The sequence below is a fragment of the Podarcis bocagei genome (assembly GCF_964188305.1).
Source record: "Podarcis bocagei genome assembly, chromosome: 4".
Classification (NCBI taxonomy): Eukaryota; Metazoa; Chordata; class Lepidosauria; order Squamata; family Lacertidae; genus Podarcis; species Podarcis bocagei.
Genome location: NC_138128.1, coordinates 16,274,568 through 16,294,650, shown reverse-complemented (window position 1 = coordinate 16,294,650; position 20,083 = coordinate 16,274,568). Strand labels below are relative to the sequence as shown.

General features: G+C 43.5%; 1 protein-coding gene across 6 annotated transcripts in view; it reads right to left on the bottom strand.

Annotated features, from left to right (window-relative positions):
• The window catches only part of TNIK (TRAF2 and NCK interacting kinase), a 297,411-nt gene that overhangs the window by 118,050 nt on the left and 159,278 nt on the right, over positions 1-20,083 (bottom strand). For all 6 annotated transcript variants that reach the window (XR_014007042.1, XM_081189958.1, XM_081189957.1 and 3 more), the window contains exons 3-5: positions 18,313-18,369; positions 14,521-14,646; positions 3,527-3,637 (exon numbers count right to left, since the gene is read on the bottom strand). Coding sequence is in view for 5 of the 6 variants with exons in the window: in XM_081189958.1 (XP_081046084.1) it covers positions 3,527-3,637; positions 14,521-14,646; positions 18,313-18,369 (294 nt within the window). In the remaining variant the exon portion in view is untranslated. The remainder of the gene's footprint in view (positions 1-3,526; positions 3,638-14,520; positions 14,647-18,312; positions 18,370-20,083) is intronic.

Genomic DNA, 20,083 nt, shown 5'->3' with positions numbered 1-20,083 from the left:
TTGAAACCCAGCTTCCGGGTTTTGTTACAGGCTTTCTGACATGCCTGGCGGGTCGCAGTCTGTGCAGGCCTAGCCTAGCTGAGCCCCCTGCATAACCCGGGACCACCATGGGTTGAAATAACATAGTACATTCTATTAAATGGTGGGATTTTTGCCAACAGAATCCCAGGCCCTATGGTAAAAGTAACACATGCACTGGGTTTGGAACACATGCAAAGCTAAGATTCAATGGCTTGGCCTCAACTAAAAAAGGTAAAGGTAAAGGTACCTCTGCCCATACGGGCCAGTCGTGTCCGACTCTAGGGTTGCGTGCTCATCTCGCTTAAGAGGCCGGGAGCCAGCGCTGTCCGAAGACACTTCCGGGTCACGTGGCCAGCGTGACGAAGCTGCTCTGGCGAGCCAGCACCAGTGCAGCACACGGAAACGCCGTTACCTTCCCGCTATAAAGCGGTACCTAGTTATCTACTTGCACTTTGACGTGCTTTCGAACTGCTAGGTGGGCAGGAGCTGGGACTGAACAACGGGAGCTCACCCCGCTGTGGGGATTCGAACCGCCGATCATGCGATCGGCAAGTCCTAGGCACTGAGGTTTTACCCACAGCGCCACCCGCGTCCCTTTGGCCTCAACTACCCAATTATAATAATAATTTATTATTTATACCCTGCCCATCCGGCTGGGTTTCCCCAGCCACTCCAGGCGGCTCCCAACAGAATAATAATAATAATAATAATAATAATAATAATAATAATAATGTGATAAAACATCAAAAATTTAAAACTTCACTAATCAGGGTGTCTTCTAAAAGTCAGATAGTTGTTTATTTCCTTGACATCTGATGGAAGGGTGTTCCACAGGGCGGGCACCACCATCGAGAAGGCCCTCTGCCCGGTTCCCTGTAACCTCACTTCTCTCAAGGAGGGAACCGCCAGAAGGCCCTTGGAGCTAGACCTCAGTGGCTGAGCTGAACGATAGGAGTGGAGACGCTCCTTCAGGTATACTGGGCTGAGGCCGTTTAGAATGTCAGCACCAACGTGTTGAGTTGTGCTTGGAAATGTACTGGGAGCCAATGTAGGTCTTTCAGTACCGGTGTTATATGGTCTCGGCAGCCCACTCCCGGTTACCAGTCTAGCTGCCGCGTTTTGGATTAGTTGTAGTTTCCAGGTCACCTTCAAAGGTATGGTGAGAATGTCAAGAAGCACCCTTTGGGTTTATATGCTCCTCTCTTTGATCCCCTTTTCGATGAGCATTCCACATTCCCTCTCTGTTCCGGAGATAGCTATGGCTTAGAATAACCTTGCATCACATTTTCACTTAACTGTAATTAGCAAACAAACCCACTTCTGATCATGGCTTTAAATTGTTCCTTGGTGATAATTACCGTTTAGCGAATATGTTGGTGCAGATGCAAACCTAACTGTAGTCACAATCAGAACAGAAAAAGGAATGAGGGATGTTACTGTGAGACATGAAGTATAGGGGGAAGAAAGTCCGCATGGGGCTTCCCAAACTTTGGTTCAGAGGCAGAATATAGTTATGTAATAAGTCATAAGATCAGGTAATTTCCCTTTGCATCACACTGAGGCTTTGCAAACTGTGGGAGCTGCTGATTCAAAACAGAACTCACTTTACACATTATTATGGTGACACACGTCCCCAGATGCCTGCATTATCAGCCGACTGAAAAGATGGAGTTAGCTCATCTTTCGACATCCAAAAGATGAGGCACTGGTGGAATGGTTCAACAGTCAGAACATGACTCACTGCTTGCGGACTATTTTAGGAAACTGACTTTCCAAGCTTGTAAATTTAAACCCTAGCCTGGGTAACTGTGGCTTCCTGAGACAGAAATGAGAAAAGTCAATACAATAGCTGATTAGCCGCAACGTCACTTGCCTTTCCTATCAAGTTGCTAAAGGACTGCAGCTGGGGGTGTTTACTGTAAATGAGCAAGTGCTTTGTCACCACCAGATACCAAGTGCCATTGGGAGAGTGTTTAGATCCCATTTTCATTTTCAGGGTGAACATTGCGCTGCTTCCTCTCTTTCGTACTGCTGACTTAACCCTCTAAGGAGCTAAAAGCATATTAGAAGTATCCACATTTGAGTCACACGGATCACTCATGCACTCACATGAAGCATTTTAGTGTTTTGCTAGCTTGAGACTGCTAAGCATCTGTGACTGTGTTTTCATTATTGCTGATCTCACATGATGTTGTCCTTGCAGAGTTGGGGCATTACCTGATTGATCCAACTGCAATGTGAAAACACTATGTAGATTAGGTGGATAAGGACTAAGTAACCTTTGGGCGGCAGCTGCTGTCTTCAAGGGTAAAGGAGTCACATATCCCAAGCTATAGAAGGAATTATTACAGTGAAGAGTTTCAACTTGCTATTTTAATAGCACAACTCTCCCCATGCTGGTGTTTATCTGCTTAACATGAAATGTGCCTTGGTTTGATTTGACTTTAAACAGGTTTGCTCCTTGGAGAAGGTTCCACCGCAAGACCTAGTCTGAGGACCACTTCAATCCATAGGCTATGTTCACACATAATGTTAATGGACCTGGAGATGTGGTGATGAAGGCAAATCACCCCAAACATCACCACACATGACCAAGTGCAACTGTGATTGACTAGGGATGTATAATGCAGTATTTTTATTTAACAGATTTCCCACTGGAATTGGAAAGCTGGATTATAAATGTAATTTTGATGACTCCATTGTCACACTGATGGTATGAAAAACCCACATATATGAACAGCACAACTTCCACAATAAACTGCCATTTGAAATGCCCTAAAAATGCATTTTCTCTTTCCCCACATTTTTCTAAAAAGAAATTGAATATAATTTAGACACACCTTTGTTCCTATTAATGTTAAAAAGGGATTTTTTTCCCCTATGAAAGAAAGAATAGGCTTAAAAGTTGAGGGAGAAAGAAAGGCAACTGACCCTCATTCATTATACATCATATCTAAGTGACTATGAATTATTTATACCTACAGGCACCTACAAACTTCTCTTATGACTATCCACAAAACCTCAGGAGCCATCTTCCAGATTATGTCTCTTTTCTAAGCATTAAAAACCAGAGCAGAGACTTGGCACAGGCAGAATGTTGGTTCCATGCAAACTATGGTTTGCAAATCAGGAACTAGCTTTGGGATTCTGCGCTCTCCCTGTTCCTCGTTTGCTTTTCCAGGGCAGGTTCCCACTCCTTGCTGGAATCATAGTTTACTGTTACATCCTCACAGAAACTAACCTTGCTTAACACTAGCCAAGACTGCTGTCTTAAACTAAATATGAAATTATCAGGTCAGAGGTGACGCTAAACAACGGTTAAGTCTGTGAGTGAAAAGGGAAGAGCGGTAATTTGCTAGAGAGAGTCAGCAGGCATTCCCAATCCTGGCTCATGGTTTGCAAACCACTGCTTGATCGGAAGCAGCATTGCATTCACACTGGATCTAGGCAACATTTGCTGTCAATGACAGGCTGAAAGGCGGTTAAGCCCATTTTGGTCACGTACCCGTAAAATCTCCCTGCAGATGTAGGCAATCCACTCCTCCTTCAAAGTGTTCCCTTTTGTGTTCTTGATCAGATCAGTGACAGAGCCAGCACCACAAAACTCCATCACCAGCTGGCAAAGGAAACAAAAGTGCAATTATTATAATTAAACAGAAAGCATCCTCCGGGTTGCAATAACCCAGTGGAACACACTGCAGTTGGCAACAGGCAACACTGCTGGAAGAGAAAAGCAATCATTAAGTAATGGCAATCTTTCCACTTTCCCCTTGGCCTGGGAGGTTTGAAAATCTGGAAGAATACAAACAGGGTGTCAGAACCGCCTTCTTGAGAAAAAGGGTATCTTTACTGGTTATATAATTTCTGCCACATTTTGGAGCACGCTGCACACTATACAATGCCAGTCTCATCCATCCCCCGCAACTTCAGGAGGTAGCAGATAATACATATCCCCATTTTAACAGATCAGGAACTGAAGCTGAAAGATAGGAACACTCAGGTCTCCCGTAGAGTTAATGATTCACAATGGATTTGAATACAGATCTCTGAGATCTAATAGTTTCTATAAAAGCTTTAGAAACCAGCAGGGGTCAATGTCATTCCTTCCTTCTGTGTACATGTGAGAGCGCGAAGGAAGGTTGGGTTTTCTCTAAGGAAGAAAGAAGAATGATGTGTGGAGTATGAACAATCACATCAAGATCTAGAAGTAAGTTCCTGTTTCAGATTCCTTCTTATGCAAAAACTAAATTTGGTCTCCATTAGGAAGCCTGGTGTGCTCTGGTCCATGGGGTCACGAAGAGTCGAACACGACTAAACAACAGCAACAGAAGCACCTGTGGCTCCTTGCAAAACACCTCCTAAGAAGAAGGATAATTGGCCCCTTCCTTTCTGTATTTTCACTGATAGGCCAAAGATATGTTTGTTTGAACTGACTTTTGGCTGCAATTTTGTCTGGCCTTGGATTCTGATTTTCCACAATGGGTTTTGACTTAAACGTTGTTGTAGGTCACTTTGAGACACCTTTCTTGAAAACTGGCATACTTCTTTTAAAAGACATAGCTGTATAAATCTATGTTTTCCCACCAGCCAGTCAGAAAACAGGAATTTCTGAAACTTTGCTCCAGATGCACAAGACAATCCTTTATCGAACATTCCGACTGCAAAGACACAAGTATGCAACTCCTAGGCTATGCAAAATAAGGGGTCACAGTATATTCAAGTGGCAGGCTGTGTGCATACACCTGACGATGTAATCCGACACACAGTTACGTGGGAGCAAGTCTCACTGAACTCCGTGGGGCTTACTTCTGAATAGATATGTATAGGATTGCACCGTAAATGAATGCCCTATTTCACTTTTTAAGAAGGCCAACAGTTATCATACATACACGACTCTCATCTTATGCTGAAGCTATGTTCCAGGGATAGAGTGTAAAGCTGAAATAGTGTATAGTCAAAACAACCCTTTAAAAACTGGGAAATGACCTGTAAAAAATCACACAGGCTCTCCCAAGGCTACTCACACTCTCTCCCTGCACCCCTGAGCACTCTCCAGGGCCGGAGTTCGATGAAGAGAGGCCCTCGGCTACTCCACTTGTGGGCCCCTCCCAATCCCCCACCCTCACAACTAGAAAAAAATGGAAGAGTGCTATAAACAAAATTGAGTGAAGCCAAGGATGACAATGGGTATTAAATTTTTGAAATTCACCATTTTCTCCTCTAAAGGACTTAAGATGTTATTGTTAAATACCATGGTAATTTAAAAAAATATGCATAAATGTTAAAATTAACACTAAAAAACTTCTGCAATAACTGAACTTTGTAAACCTTTTGTGGAATAAGCATTACTTTTTAGGAAAATGAAATTGTAATGTTCTTTTAAAAAAACACACCTCGAGTTTACAAATTATATTGCCTGGGAAGTGTAAACAATATGATCATGATTACCTGACAGTGTGGCACTTTTAGAATCTACTTTATGTTCTCATTAAACAGTCAGTTTTAAAATACGTACTAAGAAGTAAACTACAGCCATCAAATAAAGGCTACAATTTTTTCCCCTAGCCTTCCTCATAGCAAAAAGAATCCAAAACGTCGTCAAAATTTGTTTGTCTAAGTTTGTCACTTTCAAAAGGCAATTGGAGCAATTGGGCCAAACTGGACCCTGCGGGCCGTTTCTAAGGGGGCCCCTGCACCAAGGCAATCTAGATGGAGTTATATCTCCAAGATTTGCAAAATTTCAAAAAAAAAAAAAAATTAAAATCAAGCATTGCAGAAAAATTTCAAGTTGTGCCCCAGAGTTTAAAATTGGGCCCCACTGGCTGGCCCTGAGTCTCACAGTTGCTGGGCCCGAGTTGCCCTGCCCTCACATGATCTTGGGTTTGCAATTTGGGGAGAGGGGAGACTGCAAGCTGGGGGTGGGTGGGTGGGCTGGGGAGGCCCCCTAGATTTAGAGGCCCTAGGCTTCAGCCTACTTAGCCTATACAGGAATCTGGCCCTGGCACTCCCCCAAGGTGAGCGCAATGGCAGGTGAGATTGCTGGTGTTTGACTTGCACACACACACACACACACACACCGCTGCAGCCAAGCACGTGAAGCTGAAATTGTGTAAGTTAAACGTGTGTAAGTTGCAAGTCAACAGTATGTGTCTATGTCTATGTCTATATCCCTTCACAATTACAGAAGTAGCCTTACCTTTACCTAAACGCAATGATGACTGAAACTGCCAGCCCTGAACAAATTGCTCAGGTGATTTAGTTAACAGACTGTCCTTTCAGAACATAATACAGGCTTAATGTGGTATCACACCTAACTTGAATAATATAATTTAATAGAATAAAGGCAATACGATCTGTAAGAGCAAGACAGAACTGTTTAATTTTGTAGAACTCCCTCCAGCAATATTTCTGACCGTTCTCAAATTCCCATTTTGCTTCCAACCTGCTCCAAACAGAAGAGCTACTTTTACACATTTCTTGTAGGTGCTGATGCTGTGGTTGCTGCCAAAGCACAGCAGAAAGGTGTGCAAATTCTGCCCACAGGGTTTGGGAATACTGTTTGTTTACAAGAGCATGGAAGCGATGTTCCTTGGGAACGGGCTTACAGCCAGAATGCTAAACTTTGAATAACTGGGATGCATAGGTCCACCTCATGCTAATTTGTATTTTTAAATGTAAAATTAAATTAAATTAAATTAATGTTAACTCACTCCAATATAGATGTTTTAAGTGCTAGCATGAACATCACTTTTTCTGTTTTAAATTAAAGTGCTTTTTCATGTATAGAGATGGTCCTACAGATTCTGATGCACAGCTGGGGCACAAATTATTCATTATCCATGTGGCTCCAGAATGTCATCAGTAACATATAGCTACAATACTTCCATTGATCAGCTGGAGAACACAGCAATTTCATTAGGGCCACTGACATTGGATAGAACCCATACGTCCATCGGGGTAGAGCACATGTTTGACCCAGCCTGTATACTAATAACAAACTCATTCTGCAAGTGTAGACCCTTACATAGCTAAAATGGAGCGACCACTCACAAGGAGGAGGAGTCAACAGGCTCAAAGGAACTCAAAATTTGCAGAAGTACCGAAAAACATTGGGTTATATTCAACTGAGTCTTATTCAGAGTAGACCCACTGGAATTAATAAACTCAAATTAGTCATGTCATGTCTATTAACTTCAGTGGATCTAATCTGCATAGGATTAGCAGGGAATACTACCCTGTTATTTTATTCACTGTATTTTATTACCGTGCATTAGCAATAATCTTTGTGTACAATTTTTAATTTTCTTTTTAAAAAAACTTTTGGGGGAGGGGGAAACCTAAGCATGGGGGGTGGAGGGGAAACCCAAAATCAGACAACTGAGGAATAACTAAGATCAGTAGCTATGGAATTCTGGCTGACTCTTGGGTGGGTGAAACAGCGAAAAGAAGTACAGACGGTGACCTTTCTGTACGCAACCAACTGACACACAACCGCTGATGCCCGGGTCCTTTTTTACCCGGAAAAGCAGAACGGGGCAGGCCTATGCATGTTCCACCAACATGTGGGGGGCCAAGAATGGAACTCCCATGCAAAATGGTCAACGCCTGTATCATGGCAGAGGATATGAACAGGAGAAGTCTACCACGCAGCATTCTGTTGCAGTTCTATTGATATGCTACGTCGTGATGGAAAGCAATGTGATAACAAGCATGGAAAACAATGCCGTGTTAGTCACAAATGGACCGCACTTACAAATCACAACCTGGTATGTCCAGCTCTAATGATCCCCCAAAGATTTTTCTAAAGTCTGGGCAAGTTCAGGCAAATGCTGAACCACATGCAGGAATAGCTGCCCTCATTCAAAGCCCCTGAGAAATGGCTCATGAGGACTTCAAGGGAATAGAAAATTGCCCTGTGATTATGAACTTGCCTTATGTAAACTGCTGGTAATCTGTTTTATTGAGCCAACAAACCCAAACAGCCTGCAACACCAGGTGATGAAAACTTTGAAAGAAAAAACAAACAAACTCAAGATTTTGTGTGTGCCCATGTATAACAATACACAAGCTTATCTGTCTGGAGCACCCCAGCATGGAAAGAATTTTAAATACTGACCATTTGTCTTTAAAGGCCATTTATCTTCTTATTTCAGGCCAAAAGAGACAGGGAGCATGTCCCTTTATGTACACACGGTTCATAATTAAAAACTGATGAAAAATGAAGATCACATTCCATGACACATTGCAATCATGAAATATTAAAGAGACAGGACCAAACAATATTAGCGAGATCCCGTTCATCCATTAATTTGAAGGATTGTCTCAATGGTAGTGCCAGCTCACTTCTCTCAAGCCTCCATAACTGCCTGCCCTTGATTTTTCTCTCCTCAAGATTAAATTTTTAACAATATGCACCTGAAGCAACCTGTTGGCTTGGTGTATTGGAAGCTTCTAAATATATAACAGAAGCATCCCAGAAATTAAAAGTAGTCAGTTAAACATACAAGGGTTTCTCATCACTCTGTTTTTTGGTGCTCCTCTAAAGATCCAGAACATACAGAAGGGGATTATTATTTTCATTATTATATCTGTTTATGTCCCTGTTACCTCAAAACAGTTTACATAAAAAATAAATCACAGAACACAACAAAAATAGCAGCAGTAAAACATCAATAATGAAGCCACAAAAATCGGTACCATAATACAATGTGTACTCAAGGTTTAAAAACCATAGCTGTCAAAAGCTAGGGAAAAAATCCACAAAAATATTCTGTTGAACCATGAATTTTCTCAACTATTATTATTAAACATCCAGCCCTAGCAGGTTTTGTCACTGACACAGATGGTGGAATATTGATTCAAAGAGGCTGCCATCTCAATAGGACACTACTGTAAGCACTTGTTGCTAAAAAAGAGGCATTTCCAATTAGCAGTGTCATGAATGTATTAAATAAAAGAGGTGTCAATAATAATGGCAAATGTGACCAAGTGTTCCTGACTACATTAAAACAGAGATTTGCCCAAACCAAAATGGGTGCCTGACTTAAACAAAAACAGCACCTCTTTGCCTCTACGAAAGAGACTGCAGACTATTCGCAAAGACACCATCACTTCAACGTTCTACCTTTGGAACAGTTGTACTTTCTTGCACTCATGGCTGAGAGGGAGAAGTACAAAAATGGAGGAAGGACTTTGCAAAGGTAAAGTAGGCTATTCCCCCTACCCTCCAGAGCTGTGCTGCTGAGGAAAACAAAACAAAATGGGCTCAGCCCAATACTGTTCACCATCTGCAGACATCTACTAGTCCTTTCCTTCCCACCAGAAGATGCAAGGAAGCCATGTGTCCTACTTTACAGAACAAAGTCCTGTATTTAAAGGTCTGTCCAGCCCAAGTCCACCTGGTCATTGTGGAGTGAGCAAGTTCCAGCAGATAGGCCCCACTCCCTTGCCTTGGAGGTCCTCAATGGCTGCGATTGACTGGCAACTGGCAACCAGCAGCCTGGGATATTTTACTGGCTCTCGATTAGAAGGAACCATCGAAGGATGGGTGAAACAAGGACCCAGTGTCGTATAAGACCTTGCTGATCGGTTAGCTTCAGATTTGGCCACTGGGTGTTGAAAAATAATAATGCAGAGACTGGTGCCATTTTAGCCTCTGATGGATTGCATAATATACTCCCTTATCAACCACACAGTTTGGGGAAATTACTAGCCATGGTCATCTCAGTTCCATGGTGGAAGAAGGGCAGGAACCTGGCAGAGGGCCTTCTCGGTAGTGGCGCCCGCCCTGTGGAACGCCCTTCCAGCAGATGTCAAAGCGATAAACAACTACTTGACATTCAGGAGACATCTTAAGGCAGCCCTGTTCAGGGAAGTTTTTAACGTGTGATATTTTTATTGTATTTTTGGTTTTTATGGAAGCTGCCCAGAGTGGCTGGGGAGGCCCAGCCAGATGGGCGGGGTATAAATAATAAATTATTATTATTATTATTATTATTATTATTATTATTATTATTATTATTATTATTATTATTAATCCACCCCACCCTACCAAGAATATATCTACAGTGGTATCTCAGGTTAAGTACTTAATTCATTCCGGAGGTCTGTTCTTAACCTGAAACTGTTCTTAACCTGAAGCACCACTTTAGCTAATGGGGCCTCCTGCTGCTGCCACGCCGCCAGAGCACGATTTCTGTTCTCATCCTGAAGCAAAGTTCTTAACTTGAAGCACTATTTCTGGGTTAGCGGAGTCTGTAACCTGAAGCGTATGTAACCTGAGGTACCACTGTATGCTGAATGCTCTGCATATGCATTTCTTCCCTCTCAGCCCCCACCCAGCTCCTCATTACGAACCTACCAACCATTCTAAATCTAAACTCTGAGGGTTGCCATGGAAGCAATCCATCCTTAGACAGGAAGGCATGAGCCTCATCCCCTCTGGGGAGCGGCTCTGTCACCAGCGTTCTGCCCCCAGCTTCCACCGGCCTGGAGCTCTCTGTCTGCCTGAACACTGCAACTCTGCAAACAGCAGACGAGCAGCGAAAAAGCCAACGCCATTGTACATGCATGGCAGTGCTTTTCGGTTAATCACTTCAATCCACCCTAGACAGCAAGGACAGATGACAAACATAAAGCAGAATGGCACCTATATTACCTTGTGGATGTATGCTTTTGTGTTAACATATTGAAATTAAAGAAGGGCTCCACAGCTTGCAATAACATTTCTAGAAGAGGCTCCGGAATACCAATGCGAATGGAATGTATTTTTAATTTTGTACCCCTTACTCTGTTTGGTAACCCTTATAGCATTAATTTCCCCCATTGTTCCTACAAAGGTATTACTTAAGACAAGGTCCCGGAATGTTAGATGCCTGCTGCTATGATCTCATTAAATCTAACAAGGCAAGCCCAGGTAGGGCAAAGGAGAGTGATCATGTGGGATGAAGATCACTAAAAATGAGGATAGGGGACCAGGATGGAGCCCTCTCGACCACACCTTCCAATAAGACAAAAGCCAAAGGGGTAGAAGGAGAACAATCTGGTGAGCTATTGAGTCTGATTTAATAAACTGAGCATGTGGTCGTTGGACGCTGTACAGCTAATTGGATGTTAAAGAGTGAGGGATATATATTTGCAGGGCAGTCTACGAGTATTTGGGAGAGAAATTTTATTTCATGTCCACAATGCGCTCTGTGCTCTCGAGAAGCGATAGAGTGTAAGCATACCTGAGTGAATGGCTCTAATTAATGCACTAATAAATGTACAATGATACATCCATCTACAGTTATTCTCTCCCCCTCTTTTTTTTTTTACATTCCAGGCTCTGAATAAATGACCCAAATTCTACAGTTTTCACCTCTTCCAGGTTCTGTGAAATAATATAAAAAGGATGGTGCTTCCCCTCTGCCAAAGTTAGTATCACCCATGGTTGCTGGTGGGATTTATTCAAGCAAGGCAATATGGAGAGATGGAAGGTGAGGCAAAGCAAGGCAAAACAGAGTTGAAGTGAGGCAAGGCAGCGGTAAAGAAGAATGGAGGCAGGTCTGTGGTGGGCGAACAGAGAGTCCCACTATTGTTGTGATCTCAATGCCTGAAAGTGTTCATAGGGGATAGGCCAGGAGTGGTTAGTCAGGGATGGCCCTGAAGGCATTGCTGGACTCCAGCTCCCATCAGTCCCAGCCTGCATGGTCAGTGATGCTGGGCACTGTACTCCAAATAACCTCTGGAGGACCATAGTTTAGCTGCCCTGGTCTAGGCCCAGGCCTGTGCAGAGGTAGGGGGCAGCCGAGTACACTTGCTCTAGGCCTTGGAGGTCTAAGCAGGCCAGGGAGTCCCGTCACAGCCCTGCCGGATTGACACTGTCAAGTCAAGAACACCCTGTGCCTCCCAGCCGACTAGGGACTTCAGACAAGCTCTGCACAGGCCTTGGCTAGCTCATAAAATGGATCCTGGCAACCCTGTTCTCCTGATTCTTATGTTCACACAACAGGCCAGGGATCCGTGAGGCGAATCCAACCCTTGTAGCAATTTCACCTGTCCCCTGGCGATCTTACCAAATTTTAACCAAGGTGTAATTTGTTTTGTCCATGGAGTTTTGAATTTTGAATTATGGTGCTGGAGGAGACTCTTGAGAGTCCCATGGACTGAAAGATCAAACCGGTCCATTCTTAAGGAAATCAGCCCTGAGTGCTCACTGGAAGGACAGATCCTGAAGCTGAGGCTCCAATACTTTGGCCCCCTCATGAGAAGAGAAGACTCCCTGGAAAAGACCCTGATGTTGGGAAAGATGGAGGGCACAAGGAGAAGGGTACGACAGAGGACGAGATGGCTGGACAGTGTTCTTGAAGCTACCAGCATGAGTGTGACCAAACTGTGGGAGGCAGTGGAAGACAGGAGTGCCTGGCGTGCTCTGGTCCATGGGATCACAAAGAGTCGGACATGACTAAATGACTAAACAACAACAATTTGTTTATTTTTAATCCTCACAATTTCTCTCTTAAAAGAAAATGAAAGCAGTGTTTTCTAAGAACAATAAAGTGAGATGTTCCATGCGCTGATGTTACTTCCCTCTTTTGGATTTTGTACATAACACCCTGGCTATGCCCGAGTGCACACAGGCTCTATACCCGTGAAGACCTCACTGTCAAAGAGTACCAACTCTATTATGGCACTTGTTGTGGGGGTTGGCTTGACAGCAAACTACACCCACTGGGCCTCTCTATCCCTGGAGCCTGACAAGGGGTTGTGTTGTCCTGCACTTTAATGCTTATTCAGAACACCTGTACCTGCCTTTCCGCCGCTCAGGGCAGCTTATGGCAAGCTAAAAGCAATTACAGAACATTTTCATGAAAATTACAAATATTATAAAATGTGTGCAGCGAAAATAGAAAGATGCACTTCAAGGATGGTGGCAATAAAATATGTCGGAAACCTGCTCTTTCGGAGAGATCCTAATCTGCACTGAAAGAACTCTGCCTTTTCACTGTTATTATTTCTTGTACCACTTCATCCGAGTGTTGATAAAGAGAATAACTCTGGCGTTATCGGCAAAGATTTTTATTCTGACAAAGGCAAGAGGGGGAAATAAACAAGCATTTTTATCTCCAGCGCAGGAAGAGCAGAATTCTCACGAGTTCTAATTCAATCAGGCAACAAAAAACGTGGCGGTTTAGTGAATCACGTGGGTCAAAATACACAGCACTGCTTTCAACTATGGGCCCATAGGATGCCTTCTTACTGTCATTTGATTCACACACAAGCCCCATGTTTGCAAAACCTGCGTCAGGCTACCACTGTTAACCTTCAACCCAGGGTTCACACTGATGCCAACACAGGTGACAAATCGTGCTAGATATTATGGAGTGCAAGGGGGCACAGGGCAGACATGACACAGGTGGCAAACCTGTTCCCTATAGCATTTAACACCCTACAGGTTTTATTTAGCATGGAATACTATATATAACTGCAGTTGCTGAACCTCAAAGAAGAATATTGTAGAGCTGGAGAAGAATTCAGAAAAGGGCAGCCAAATGGGACTAGAGCAACTCCCCTACAAGGAAAGGTTACAATATAGCTCAGTTGGTTAGAGCGTGGTGCTGGCAACAGCAAGGTTGCAGGTTCGATCCCCTGTAAGGGACAGCTGCATATTCCTGTATCACAGGGGGTTGGACTACATGATCCTCAGGGTCCCTTCCAACTCTATGATTTGCGATTTTTGAGTTTAGGGAAAGGGTGAGTAAAGGAGGCGTGTGAGAACCAGTGTGTAAAATTGCGATGTGGATAAAGAGAATTGGGAGAATTCCCACCACCACCCAAATAATATAACAATTTGGAGGCATCCAATGAAGCTGACTGGTGAAAGATTCAGGATAAAAAGAAGTAGCTATTCTCACAGTGCATAATCAAACTATGGTATTGGCTGTAAGAGGATGCAGTGATGGCAACCGATAGGGAAGGCTTTAAATGGCTTTTCGGCAAATTTATGGAGAAGGTTAAATAGCCACAATGGCCGTGTACTAACCCCAGAATCTGATGTAATATACCTCTGAATACCAGTTTCTGGGGACCACAATTGAACACAGCACTGTTAAACACAAGTTCTGCTTGCAGGTTTCATATAGACATCTGGTTGGCTACTGTGAGAATAGGATGTTGTAGTACAAGATAGGTCTCTGGTCTCATCCAGCATCTTCTTCTGCAGAATTCTTAATGCACAATATTTTTTATGGAAACAGTGTCTGCTTCAAACCTGAGCTTAAGCTATGCTAGAAGAAAGGGAAGTGTTGTTCCTTTATAGCAATATGCAGGTGATCTAGAGCATCTGAGAAACACAGCCCTTAAAAAGGAAGCACACAGATTCCAGAGGCAAGGAAACAATAAATCCTTCACGGTTTTCTGCGAAATGTCACAGGGATTTTGAATGTCCCATGTAGATAAGCCAAAGAAAATAAACGCTGTTTGTAAAAAGAAGACGAGGAGGAAGGAAACATTGCATACCCAAAGCTGATCATCCATTCCTGGGGGGTTCTTCTTAATGAAAGCACCATAGTAAGTAGCAATATTTCGGTGATGCGAATATTTCTTTAGCATGTTAATTTCTTGCTTAATCTCTTCCTCTTCATCCTGGATAAAAAAGAAATATAATCAGTGTCACCAAATCAACAACAGGCTTATTTCCAGGCATTATTTCTCTTCGTCTTAATCATAATTGGTTCATTTTTATCTTCATCCTTCCCCAACCCTTCTCCCTTTCTTATAATGAAAAATCCTCATTCACAATCTCAGTACATAAAGTTGAGCGCCAATGAAATGCCACGGAAAGCTCAGCGCACTGGGTTGGTTGTATCCAAAGGCTCCCATCTGTGAATGGACAAGGTTTCCACCAATGAAAAAGACTCCTTCCACCAGCGGAAGCAACCTCTAGATACAAGACACTCAACGTTCAAAACTCCAGTTGTTCTAGGCATTTTTGTGACAGGGAATTTCATTAATGCAAGCAGTTTCTGAGCCCTGGGCGCAGTACTGAGCCTAAGATTTCAGATTAGAAGCTGCCACTGCTGGAAAAAAAGAAGGACCCTTTTCTGCCAGCCACTCTCTGAAGACTGAAGAAGGGACCCTCATAAGAATATTAGGGGGGCGGACAGGGAAAGTATGGCTTTGTTTTTTGTTTTTTGCATTCTTCAGATGAGGACTAGACCATGTGAAAAATGAACATAAGATCTTAGCTGCAGTTCATTCACTTTCAGCTTTGTATTCTTGTTATTAAAAAAGCACGCCCAGACACTCCATTGTGGCGCCGATAACCTAGGTTTAAAGTGCCATTTAGCTCCTAACTTTCATATCTCAGTTTCTAACACTGAATTCAGTTTATCAAAGCATGCTATGCCTAGGACTGCAGCCTGGATATTTAAACAGAGCAATTAAAGTTCAATATGGATAGTGTGTTAGTTGAACAATGTATAATTTATTTTACAGTCGTACCTTGGTTCTCAAACGGAATTCGTTCCGGAAGTCTGCTTGACTTCCGAAAACGTTGGAAAACCAAGGTGTGGCTTCCAATTGGCTGCAGGAGCTTCCTGCACTCAATCGGAAGCCGCGTTGGACGTTCAGCTTCCAAAAAACGTTCGCAAACCGGAACACTCAATTCTAGGTTTGCAGCGTTCCGGAGTCAAAACGTTGGAGAACTAGGCTGTTCGAAAGCCAAGGTACGATTGTATTTTATTCACATATTAACAAACCTTCATAGAAAATATAGCAAGGTGGCTCACAACATAAAAACGTACTACTACAGTATGTTTTTTCTCAATTCTGTGAGAACATCAACATCATGTCAATAAATACTTGTTGGTTAAAAAAAAATCAAATTCCAAAGGCCTTAGTTTTTAGAAGACAGCTAGAAGAAAGCTGGGATGATTCAGGCTCCAATTTCTATTGGCAAGAGGTTTCCTGGTCAGGGTGTGCCAGACTAAAGGCTCAGTCCTTGCTGAAAGCAAACTGAACCCTGGGTGGGGGCATGAAAAGAGCCCCATTCCAAAAATCTCAGTGGCCAAGGTGGAACATAAGTAATGAGGCAGTCCTTAAAGTACTTTGGGCCTAAGGAGTTTAGGGCTTTGTGAATTAACAGAAGAAGCTTGAACCTTGTCAGGTAGGAAATAGGCATTCAGGAAATTAGCAATTCTTGCAGCAACCTGTTCCTTTGTTCAAAGGGTGCCTTTCTCCACGGACCCCCCTCAAACTGAGGCTAGCCCTGCTTCCCATTGAATGGCAGGCCCCTTTCAATCATTATACTTGTAGACTCTTGGAGATTTCTTAAAGGGTATTCACAATATTATTGACTATGGTATCCTTCCAAACTGGCTGGCTGGGATGTGACTTGAGGGAAGTGAGCACCATTTTGACATCCACTTGGAACCACTGGTTGATGTCATCTGAAGATTTGGAGTGAAGTGACATGCGGTTATACCTATCCCGACGAAAATCTGCTGTTTATTCTAAAAGCTGTCAGGCTGAAAGCTCCCGTTCCAATGTATCGTTGAACCAGGAGCCAGATATGAGCACCTGTATATAGTGGTACCTTGACTTCTGAACAGCATAGTTCTTGACCGTTTTGGCTCCCAAATGCCGCAAACCCAGAAGTGACAGTTCTGGTTTGCGCACTGTTTTTGGAAGCCGAACGTCCGACCGCGATTCTGATCGGCTGCAGGAGCTTCCTGCAGCCAATCAGAAGCCACGCTTTGGTTTGACTTCCGGAACGGATTCTGTTCCACTTCCAAGTTGCGACTGTAGTCAGCAAATTGAGACTTCTCTGTCTGAGCCAAAAGAAAAATGGCTGCCAGAAGACAAAGCAAGTGTGAGCCAGAAGAACCCACAACGTTCAGAGAAGGGAGTGTGAGTGTGTAAGTGACAGAGGAGTGGATGGATGTGCTGCTGAAGCAGAAGCATGTGTGAGAGAAAGTGGGGGTGGGGAGAGAAGGGGACTGGCTTAAATCCTGTATTTAATTGTGTTCTTCTTAATACAAGCTCTCCCTGAAATCTCACGCTACATTTTCAGGCACAAAATTTGAGAATGAGGCTTAAAAACATGGTGTGTGATTTTTCGTGAATTAAGACTCTTATTAAGTAAACCCCGAAGTGCTTATGCTTCCGAAAGCTTTAGCGATTCTACACTTTCTTCCCCTGCGGTCTTTTGGCAAGCACGTAGTTTATTTTCCTCCTATTAAAGGAATAACAAGCTTAATACCTTGAAAATCCCTGTTCCTTTTTTGTCATGCAAATTCCTCAGTGACCATATTTATGCATTTTCTGCAATGCATCTTCTAGCCACACAACAGCTCAATGCACCCAACTCTGGGTTCTTGCAAGGTGAAACAATCCGGGGCTCAGAATACCAAAGGCTTCCACACACCGAGTTGTGGCATACATATTTCTATTGCGATTGGTAAAAAGAATCTCATTCTGAGCAGTGTTTCTTGATCCAGTGAGTTCCAGCTCAACCCTGGGTGGAACAATGCCATCTAGTAAGGTGAGACCCTGAGGACTAGTACCAGGGGAGGGGTGAAGGAATAGAAGAGATTCATTTATTTTCTCAAGCTATGCATTTGAACAGATTCTGCAGAATTATCCCTCGAAACATCTGGGGAAGGGGCAGAGCAAAGACAAAACAAGCCTGCCAGCTTAGGACAGCCACTCATACCTCTCAGCTAGACTAATGGGGCAGCGACAGCCAATCAAAGCAGGCATGGTTGATTGATGCTGGAAAACGAGGGTAGCCAAGCAAGTGGGAGTGTCTGCGCCTCCTTGTTGACGTCCTGCTTGCTCATCAAACTGGGCGCAGAAGGACCACAGCTCATAAGCAGAGCATCTGTTTTGAATGTGTAAGGTCCCAGGTTCAGTCCCCAGCATCTCCAGGTAGGCCTAGGATTCTCCCCTGCCTGAAAAACTGGAAAGGTGCTGCCAGGTCAGTGCCGACAAAATTGAGCTAGATGGGCAAAGTGTCTGACACAGAATAAGGCATCTTCCTATCCAAGCTAGATTCACAATGAGCTCAGCACAGCAACTTGAGGGTCAACTATAGGTTCTTGCATGACGGTGAGCCTGCTGCTGACTGAGGATGATAATCACTGCTTTTTAAACGAAAAAGGGTCCACTTCCCTTCCCATCCAAGTCCATGGGTGTTCTCTTGCTATGCAAACCCATGGATGGCAAAATTGAGGTTTCAATATTTGACGGAGCTGCACATTGTTCAGTAGATTGCACGATCATAAAGTCAAGAAAAGAATAATACATTACCCCGGTGACATCCATGACTTTAATAGCTGCAAGCTGTCCTGTTTTGACATGGCGACCCTAGGAAAGAAGAAATAAAGGAATCACTTAGCTGTCCCAGTTATGCAATGGTGGAAGGATTCGGCCACAAACTCCCACTCCACCAGCCCTGGTGTACTCAGTGCGTGCTTCTCCTGGGAATACGGCAGTTAATAGCTCCATTCCCACTAGAAACTCACTAAAAATTCAGGAAGCAATAGCATTCTCATTGCCCATCGGTGTGCATGCCAACACAGTACATTGCCGTTCATTCTGCTATGAGTCATTCTGCTATTTCACCATACAATCTGCTTCACTCCTCCACTGGATTCCCTCTATCACTTGGGAAGGTGAAAGAGATGCAGCACAGTCGAGCCAGGATCAGTGCAATATGCTCAAACGGTCTTGCCCCAGTGAGCAACCTGGCTGCCAAATTCTGAAGTTTTCGAACCGTCTTCAGAGAAAGTCCTATGCCCAAGCTGATGGAAGGGATTCTGTGCCACTGAGGCCACCTGAGCCTCAAGTGACAGCCAAGGACCCAGAAGTACCTCCAAGCTGTGTACCTGCTCCTTCAGATGCTGTGCAACACCAGCAAGAACAGGCAAGCTCCCATCCAAGGGGACGGCAACCAGGATCACACCCACCCACCATACACAACTGCTATGTTCAGAATGAAGGAAGTGTCCACTGGTGCTAATGGGAGTTGCCCTAGCAGCCTGGGGGAACAGCTTCAGTGGAAAGGGCAATTTTAATTAGGTATACAGTGCAGGAAGTAAGGGTTAACACCCCCTCCAGCTGCCTTTTTCTTACACACACACACACATATGAGAAATGCAGCGACACATTTCATGTATCATCTAGCTGGGCCCGAAGCCTTCAGGTTCTTTTTCATCTTCTATATAATGGCAAATACACAGGAGGAGACTTAAGGATTTAAAGACTATTGTTCTTTCATACTAGATTTTTTCTTCCTAGCCTGAAGCAGATTTACTTTGTGGCTGAACACACAAGCAACTAATAATACACCTCACAGCCGGCACTTTGATGTTAAATAAGGTCCTGGATATGGAAAAATTAGTAGATTAGCCTCATTCCACACGGAACGAAACGACATAACTGTCAACCTTTGACAGGATGAGCCCTTACAATTTGAGGGAAGCTGCAAATGAGAGTCGCATTCCTATTCTGAGAAGGAAATGCCAAACCTTGTTACAATTCAAATTACTTGCCCCCAAACCTGGGAAACTGGGAAGAGGAATCCCAACCGATTTATTGGGTAATTACCACCGCCCATTACCAATGTAATTTTGTGATTCACATTTAAGGCAGACATATTGGATTTTTTCCAACATTGTTGTTACCTTCGCAGACTGCCCCTTGCACAATGGAACTTCTCCCTCCTCACCTCTTCCCTGAACGCCCCCCTCAAATCTGCCCTAGAGGTTTGGGGGACCCCCAGAGCAGATTTTGGAGGGGGTGGGAGAGAAGAAGAGAAAAATCCCATTGTGTAAATGGAACATCTGCAGTGTTGCAGACAACCCATTGCATTTTTAAGCACAAGGGTATTTTCTGATGTAATGAGATCTTCCTCATATTGAAGAGACGTAAAGTATGCAAACAGTGCAGTGAAAAAGGAAACAGCTGGGCAGAACAGTGTTCTTATTTTAACAGTGGTAGCTTTCTTTCTTTGCAGAGTATGGATATTGTATGTTAAATATATGCTTATATCCTTGTATATTTGCATTTCAGTTCTATC